At 39.9% G+C, this 9,233-nt stretch overlaps 1 protein-coding gene across 8 annotated transcripts in view; it reads left to right on the top strand.

Moving 5' to 3' along the window:
- Window positions 1–9,233, top strand: part of Nfib (nuclear factor I B) — a 217,124-nt gene that overhangs the window by 141,182 nt on the left and 66,709 nt on the right. For all 8 annotated transcript variants that reach the window (XM_021199960.2, XM_021199958.2, XM_021199957.2 and 5 more), the window contains one exon: window positions 7,025–7,093. In XM_021199960.2, coding sequence (XP_021055619.1) covers window positions 7,025–7,093 — 69 coding nt within the window. The remainder of the gene's footprint in view (window positions 1–7,024; window positions 7,094–9,233) is intronic.

The following is a 9,233-nucleotide window of genomic DNA, read 5'->3' as shown; positions in this document are numbered from 1 at the left end:
ATTTATGTCTCCATTCACTAAACATTGTTCCCAACATTTCCCTTGGAAAGTTCAAGTCAGTTGAGAAGATAGGGCTCTATCATATATAATTTTGAATATAGAAATTATCTCAGAAGTACAAAGCAAGTCGGTTTTCCACACAGTTTTGTCTGAGAAACAGACACAGGCTAGAAGATGACTTGATCAGGGAGTTTCCCTGAACCTATAGGAACTACTACCAAGCCAGGTGTGGTTTTGTCTTCCGGTCCATTTTGTGATTCGTCCCCATCACTCTGGTATGATCATTGCACAGGAACCAAGTTGCTACAGAAAACTCAGAGGCAACTGGCTTATCACTAAGTGGACAGAACTGTCTTCCATGATGAACATGGATCATAATTCTAGTACCGTAGAGCATCTGCGAATGGTGTAAGGGACCATTGTTGTCTCATAACAGTTTGATAAGCCAAAGGCCATTGTTTTCAGAGAAAAATATCAAGTGGGGAAATAAAGATTAGTGAGGCCTTATTCATATGACAAGAAAAATATTCACAAAAATGTCTTCAACTGCAATAGTTTAGAAGTAATATTCAACATAAATTTTCCTGTTAGTACACTAGTGTTTTACACACTTCTAGTGTTTGGCTTTTGTCTGGGTTATGTTCCTTTTGTTTCCCAAAAGCACTATTTTTAAAGTTCTCGACAAAGAAATAATACATATGTATCTGTTCCCCCCCCCCCGAAAATAAATCCAATTTTATCCTAATGAAGTAAATGGAAATTACAGTATCCCTGCTGAGATGTCTTGCTCAGATCAACTTGCCACAGTTAACAACAATCCTTTTCTAGTGAGCCTCACAGGGTAGCAAGCTTGCAGTTTGCCCGGGGGAATCTAACTGGGCAGAAACCTTCAGAGAGAGCAGCTGGGTAGTTTTGAGCAAGAGCTTTGGGAGAGAATATTCTTTGACCTGGTAAGCCATCTTCTGAGAACTCCAGCCAAAGGGAATCATGGGAATTGCTGACAAGGATTTGTGCATTGGGATCTTAGTGGTGGGTGGTGCTGTTTATAGTATTTGTTAAAAATGGGAAATAGCCTAAAATGCCAAACAGTAAGAGAATGACCAAGAGAATGGTCATATCAAGTATGCAGTGTAGTCATAGAAACTGTGCTCCTGGGACAGGAAAGGACAGGACATCAAAAGGAGAATTTTAGCATATGGATTTGTTTAAATCAATTTTGTTTTAATTTTTATAAAACCACATAATTACATGTATTAGACACGCAGGAGAAAGTTTTATGAACTGGAAGGAAATACAAAAAATATATAAAAATATACCCAGCACTGTCCGAGTCTGTAAATACTGGAGATTTTTTTTTTTTTTTTAACACTAGATTTTTGCTTTGGGGACTTGCATTTTTTTATTAAAAGACAAACTATTCTAGATGTTAGAATGTTTTTTGTGGCTGTCATTAAGACTCAGATCTACTTCTGGATTTAACCATAGATGTTTCTGATCAGTTTGGTGAGGCAGAGAGTAGAGCTGTGTACATAACACCTCTACCAGAAAAGCAGCGGTGCCTTAGTTGTGGTCTGTGGTGCTGAGAGAGCTCCTGTGAGGTCATTTCCCCACATCCCGTTGGCTTCCATAAATGGGGAGTTGCGTCATCTTATTCTGTTGATGGAAACAAACTGTTGGAATCAAAGTCTAGATGACACCTGTCCTTTGAACGTACAGTGTGAGAAAAGTTAACATGGGGTAGTAAACGTGCAATCTGATGGATTCCGAGGGCTTTTTAGTAAGAAGGCATTGTTGTTGCTGCTGCTGCTGCTGTTGTTGCTGCTGCTGCTGCTGCTGCTGCTGCTGTTGTTGCTGCTGCTGCTGCTGTTGTTGCTGCTGCTGCTGCTGCTGTTGTTGTTGCTGCTGCTGCTGCTTTTAACCCAACATGAGAATTCTCGTGTCCAGTGGTGGTGTTTGGACACAACAGGGATCTTTCTACTTCTGGAGACAGAGCGTTCCTCATCTCTAAGATGGTGACATTGTTGTCACGGCCCTTGCCAAGCTGTGGCCTTGAAGGTTTTAGCATAGTCACTGGGCATGTGCTGGTTAAGGTTAACATGGCAGTCTCACATTGCTTTTTAGGACTTTTCTCATTGGATGGTAAATCTGTTGATGGAGCCAGAAAACAGTTCCTGGAATTATTCAGCATAAGTTTAATCTATCATCTACATTAACTGCCTTCAAATACTTGAAGACGGGCTCTCATGAATTTAATAACTGCTTTCCCTGTGGCTGGTTTTTTTTTTTTTTTTTTTTTTTTTTTTTTTTTTTTTTTTTTAATTTCAAGAATAGAACACAGTAGACCATAAAAATGAGTGTTATCATTCTTCCCTTGGATTTTCTATGTAAATGTTGCTTAACATTTAAATGGTGCTGATTATAATTTGAGATATTAACAGATATGCCATTGTGTCCCTTCTGTTATTGTCTGTAAAGGAGGTTAAACACTATATTAACTTCTGAGTAGTGATTTACTGTTGTTTTGTTAGAGAAAAATAAAAAAGAAGTAAAATAATGTAATTTGATATTGCCTTTGAGGCTTTTATGTTTGTGGAGCTCTTTATTTCCCGACTCAATTCTTTTTTTCTTAAAGAGCATAGATGTATGTAAACACAGCATCACACAAATGCGGAGTTGTTCTTTCTTCCTGGCTTATGCTGTTGTGTAATATTGCTCTATAACCATTAAGCAGCTGCTCTGCCTCAAAGATGGGCACATTTCCTTTGGTCCATGAAGGGAATTTACTCGGGAATCTCTCCAAATTACTTGAAGATATCTGGCCTTTGCGTGAGCTGTTGAGATTTACAATAGACCGAGTTCCGTGTGAAATTGTGTTTCTCTAAGTCTCCGTAGCCTGGAGGCTACCATAGGTTTTATGGCCTCAGCAGTACCCTGGAGTTTTGCTGAATCTCTGACTCTATATTATTGCGGGGTTCTAGGCCCACTGTGAGAAAGACCCCTCCCAGTTACTGGCCCAAGTGTTTGTCTTCTGACTGCTGGAGCACGCACTTGGTTACCCAAGTGCTGTGCTGTCTCTTCCTCTCGATGTCTGACTCAGATGACTCCTGTTCAGAACAAAGTTTGTGCTGTGTATAAAGACACATGAAATGCCACCACCAAACCCAGCTACCAGTTGCCTGCTTTCCACCCACCACCAGCCTTTGGGCTCAGTGACAGTAGGAATTATTATTGATGTTTGCCAGTGTTCCCTTCACTCAGATCTCTTGATGTGCTATGTAGGAGCAGAGCTCAGTGGATCCTAAGGGGTTGTATTTTATCATCTGGGTTCTGATATATTTCCATTATTTTTCATAGTTTGGTTAAAAAAATAGCTTTCATTTTTCCTTGTAGATTTCAAATTCTTATCACTGAGGAATCCCCATCATTTCCTGTTTGCTGCCTGGCTCGCTTCGAAAAATCAGCCTGGAGGTGGTTCATCTTTCCCTTGTGATTAGGCTCAGGGTGTCCCCATACCACCTATCTTAATCTGTGTGACTTAGGAACATGTAGAGCCGTAACTACTCATAGTTACAATGAAAAGATAAACTTAGGGTGAGACCTACATTCTGGGATGTGTATCACATGAGATAACTCATGTAAATATACTGAAATGTTCAACACTTATTCTCTTATTCACTCATTAGTTTTTTAGTGTGTGTGTGTGTGTGTGTGTGTGTGTGTGTGTGTGTGTGTGTTTGTGTGTGTGTGTGTATGCACGCATGCACATGCGCTGGATGAGATTCAGGTTGTCAGGCTTAGTGACAGGTGACTTTACTTAGCCATTTAAGTGGCCCTCTTTCACACATCTAGTTTTGTAAGCATTTTTATGTTCTTGTTTGAATCCTTTGGTTATTGATATGAACAATATGCCAAAGATTACACAGGAAAAACTATGACAGAGCCAGAACTATAATCTGACCTTAAGTGTTACTTTCCTTTTATGTCCAAAAGTCCAACCTTTTAACACTGTAACATGTCATCTGCAAATGGATTGGGCCACATTCATAGCTATTTTGGGACTCATGTGCTGCAGAATAGACAGATATGTCTGCAACAAACCCCTCAGCAAACAAGTTCATGGGAGGGATGGAGCCAGTAGAGGTACCCATCGATTTTGTGCCAAGTATAGCTATCTTGTTATAAGATCACTAAGCTGTTAATTTATGACCTTGGTTTTAAAAGCTGAATTTTAAAATACCGTCTCAGGTTTGTTTAGTAGTTACTCCCTATATATAGGGCAATGAGTCAGTTGTGCAGGGAGATATGCTGAAAAACAAAACCTAGTCACTCCCCTAAATAAAGGAACTTATAATCCAGCAAAGAATTTAATACTTGAACACAAATATCGTGGAAAATCTGAATGTGTAAAGTGTAAAATGAGGACTTAGTAGGTGTGATGTGAGCAGAGAGGATCTACATTATGTTTGCCAGCGAGGAGCAGAGGAAGCAGAGGATGGGGGTAGGGCGGAGAATGTCTGGGTGTGTTCACATTCAGCAGGACATGGAGAGTTGAAAGCAGCACGTAGCAGGATGAGCTTGAGAACAGAACAGTGATTGGCTGCAGAGATGCTAAATAACCGGTGCGCTTCTCCTTGACATATTAAATGCGTTCCAAGTAATCTTTAATAAGCTAGTCAACCAAACCTCACAGTCTGCAGTGGGCTGGAGCATTAAAACCTCTTTGTTCCCATCCAGGAGAATGGAATCAATGCTGCCCCTTCTTCTTCTTCTTTTGCATTTATGACTTCTAACACCTTATAGAGTTCTGGTTGCACAGACGTTTCTCAGCAATCTCTGAACCAACTGAAACAAATCGAATTTAGTGAAGAATTCATTGCTCAGTTTCTTAAAATAGAAGTATTATATATACTTCATATACATCTATACATATACATATATATTTGTGTGTGTGTGTGTGTGTGTATAATAAAATTTTTTTTCCAGAGTAGCTACTAAATTTGAGACTCAGACTTTCCCATCAAATGAGACATTGTACTTCCTTTTTGCTCTTTTGGCTTTTCTGAAAGGCTAAACAGGTTGAGTGTGAAGCCGCGCTCCCACATGCTTCGCTCTTTGCATCCCTGATGCCTGTGCAGCAATCAATTCTTAGGCACTCTGGGTGGCTGAGTTTTCTGAGTAAAATATTATAAGTCATAATAGGCTGTTTAGAGTTTAGTGTGCAAGGCTCAGTGCTCAGGGTGTGGCTCTGCTGGAAGGTGTCACTGTTTCCCTCGAATCTGACTACTGTTTAGCATTGTTTTGGGACGGGATCTCACTTTGTCACAAGTTGAAGAATCTTCTCCCTCTCCCTCCTGTGCACTGGGCTTGCTGGGCTTCCTCTACCCTGGATGACTGCATTTTCTTACTTTGTACTGATAATAAAACTAGGAGGGATCTCTCTCTCTCTCTCTCTCTCTCTCTCTCTCTCTCTCTCTGGTCTACTCACACCACCTCTTAACTAGCAAACTCAGGCCAGGGTTTGCCTCCCAGATCTTTCCCTTGATGATTCCCCGTGACTCTCCACACTTGTGTCATCTTCCTGTACTGAATCTGATTCTCCGTCAGTTATGAAGCTGTGTGTGAAATCCAATCTAGTGACAGATTCTGAGACTCTGGGTTATTCTGCTCTAGAAATACTTCTGTTATGAACTTTTCAGACTTTTATGTTTTCTTTGGGGTAGTTTAAAGTCAGCTATTCACGATCTTACAACTCTCATCATGTACTCTTGATAGAAATTAGAATTGTAAAACTTCTGGACACCATTCGATGAGCTACCAAGCAAACTAGGGTTTCCTTGGGGGCCTGAAGGACGAGTAGAATCCAGTAGTAGGATGAGTAAGGAAAACGTTGAAAATTGCCAAAGACAACTTAAGGTTCACAAATTCAGCTTGGTGCAAGGAGGGATTTGGTGTGTCCCTAGTGTTTTTTGTTTTGTTTTGTTTTGTTATTTTATTTACATAATCTTATTTTTATGAATGCTATCTTATTTATTTTGTTCAATTGGATATTTTATTTGTTTACATTTCAAATGTTGTCCCCTTTCCCAGTTTCCCCTCTGCAAACCCCCTATTCCACCCCCTCTTACCCTGTTTCTATGAGGATGCTTCCCCACCCACCCACCCACTCCTGCCTCACAGCCCTAGCATTCCACTACACTGGGGCATCAAGCCTTCACAAGACCAAGGGCCTCCCTTCCCACTGATGTCAGATAAGGCTAGTCCTTCCCCTAACTCCTCCATTGTGGTCCCTGTACTTGTGGCTGTGAGCTTCTGAGCATCTGCATCTGTATTGGTCAGGATCAGGCAGAGCCTCTCAGGAGACAGCTGTATCAGGCTCCTCTCAGCAAGCACTTGTTGGCATCAGCAAGTGTCTGCGTTTGGTGTCTGCATATGGGATGGATCCCCAGGTGGGGCAGTCTCTGGATGGCCCTTCCTTCAGTGTCTGCTCCACTCTTTGTCAAGTTTTGATCCTCTGTTGAATGGCCCTGGAACAAGGCTGGAAATTCTGGTAGCAGCAGCTCACTGTTCTTTAATCAGTGAAGGATTTGTGAAAGAATAGTGCTTTTGAGAGATCTTTGAAGCATTTCCAAGGAGGTGCTAATTGTGATGTGGTTGTGGTTTTCCTTTTCTTTCCATCTCCTTCCCCCCTCCCCCATTTTTAATAGGTCGCCTGGCTTTCCAGGTGTTGTAGAATGAGATGCATTCAGAGAGTGTCCCAGCCTTCCTTCTCCGTGTCTTCCATGGCAAACAGGATCCTACCAATTACAGATTTAGAAAACTAATGGGAAATTCCATGGGTTTTCTATGTCATTTATATTTCTTATTTTTGAAAACAGATTAAGCTTGTATTTGGGTTCCAATCTAACTTGTCTTTAGCATAAGCATTCCCAGCTTTTGTTCTAGTCTAAAGGGCAAATTCTAGGACTTAATTGGCACCTTTACTCTCTGCATATTCTGATCATTTTCCTTTGATGTTTGTTTTCAGGGTACCTCGAGGACAGTTTTGTAAAATCCGGAGTCTTCAATGTTTCAGAGCTTGTGAGAGTATCCAGAAGTAAGTAAACCCTTTTCTCTCTACACAAGTACACAGAATCATTAAAATCCAGCATATTTTAAATCTTAAATATGGTGTGAAAACTGACTACTTAAAGTATCTGAATTTTAAAATTCATGATTCAGAAAAAAAAAAAATCTTAAATTTTCTAATAAAATAACCAAAGGTATTACCTAATTTTGTAAACATTTCCATTTAGCTTTGTGTTCTGTAACGCTCATGTTTAGGCTGTTCTCATTGGTCATCATATTGGTATCCCTTCAGTTCAGTTCTCTCTGTGACCATAAATGGGCATTTATATCAAAGGAAGTGTGATTAATTAAATGTACCCTGTGTTGTTATGATAACCCACATACGTTTCCTGTAGATAAGTGCTTTTTCAGTTATGGCGCTTTGGTGGGGGTTGGAAGTGTACAGGAATACACACTCACATGCAGTGTGTAAAGGGATGCAGAAATTAACTTTGCAGATTGTACGCAGATATAGATAGAAAGCATTGTTAGTCCAAACAATGTCCAGTTGTTTACAGCAGCCACCTCACCTGAGGTGCCATTCTTGGCCAGCTTGATTGGGTTTCTCACCTGGCTGACTACTTAAGCCAAGGGGAAGCTCTGTTGATTCACCATCTCTTGGTTTATGCTAGTATGAGCAGACACATCCAAGGTGCCAATATTAATGCGCTGATGATATAAAATGAGGTGACTGTTTTCTTCCTGATCCTGTCTTTGATTTAGATTTTTAAGGTCACCTTGAGGGCTGTGTTTTGATTTCATGCTTTGATAGAAAGTATCATGGTCTAGAACCTGATGTCACTTAGATGATCCAGTGGCATGTCCTTGTTTGTCTTTATTACCAGTCCTCATGTGCACACTTCTGTAATCTCAGTACTCCAGAGTCAGAGGCACGAGGATTGCAACTAGTTTGTAGCCAGCTGGGCTACATCCCTAAATCCTGCCCAGCTGGGGATGTATAACAATCCCCTTTCTCAAAATAGAGCTCAAACAAACAACAACAAAAACTGTTTTTTTATTTGTATCAACTCCAGAGTTTATGAATGAGGGCCACAACCAACTGTTAAGACCAAATGTAGTGAGCTAAGGATGTAAGACCAGCCAAGCAGCTGTAGAGTCCTCCTGTTTGGGAACTCTTGTCTCTAATCTCACAAGTGACTGTCTTTTGAACTGTAGTTTCTCAAGTGACTCAGATTTGTGAACTTTCCAGAAAAAAACCAAACCAAAACAAAAGCCAGCCAGCTAACCAACCAACCAACCAACCAAAACCCATGTTTATCAGAGAATGACATATATGGCCACTCAAGACCTTATATACCTTATCTCTTCTGCCAGGATTCAGTGTAGATATGACTGTCATGGGTTCATCTACTTGAAAGCAGCATTGGGGATGACAGGTAGATATGTGTTTTCCCAAAGCTCTAGTGTATATATGTACTTCACAAGAGGCATCTGATGGTCTAGTTCATTGTTCAAGGCCACATGTGATTTTTTTCCAGAAATCCCCTAAGGAAGCAGGTATTCAAAGTTGTTCTTTAGCAGAGATGCTGAACTGTGAAGCTATAGAGCATAGGAAAGCATTCCCTCCTCTTAGACCATTTTACAAATCCCATAATGGATTTTGTCCCTTCTTGTAAGGACAGTAGAGCCATCCATCAGAAAGGATTCACAGATAGCACTATCCCAAGTATGTGAAAAGAAAGCCACTTTGGAATCTTCAAGAGCCCAGAATGATATTTTGAAAAAAAAAAAAATGGGAATTTCAAACATAAAATATAAATTAAAAATACCTTCTCATAACATTTCAGAAACAAGGTAAATTTTAACATGTTTCACTCATTTATTCTTAATTTATACTGTCATTTCTTAGAGTTGTTTTAAACTGTGTGTCATAACAAACATTACTGATTTGTAATTAGTACATTAATTATCCATATTCATTACTTAGTTAATTTATTCAGCAAACATTTACTTTCTCCTGCATATGTAAATAGATGTCTCTGAGATTCTTGAAAGTTCTATTCTCCTATAGTGTTGTAATATATTCACACTATAATCTTGTTTACACAGTTGAACTACATTGTTTATGAAATAGGGGTTTGTGAAGTCACCCTAGGGGTTTGTGAAGT

The sequence above is a fragment of the Mus pahari genome, chromosome 6, assembly GCF_900095145.1.
Source record: "Mus pahari chromosome 6, PAHARI_EIJ_v1.1, whole genome shotgun sequence".
NCBI classification, from domain to species: domain Eukaryota; kingdom Metazoa; phylum Chordata; class Mammalia; order Rodentia; family Muridae; genus Mus; species Mus pahari.
Note: the sequence above shows the minus strand (reverse complement) of the source record. Positions and strands in the feature narration are given on the sequence as shown.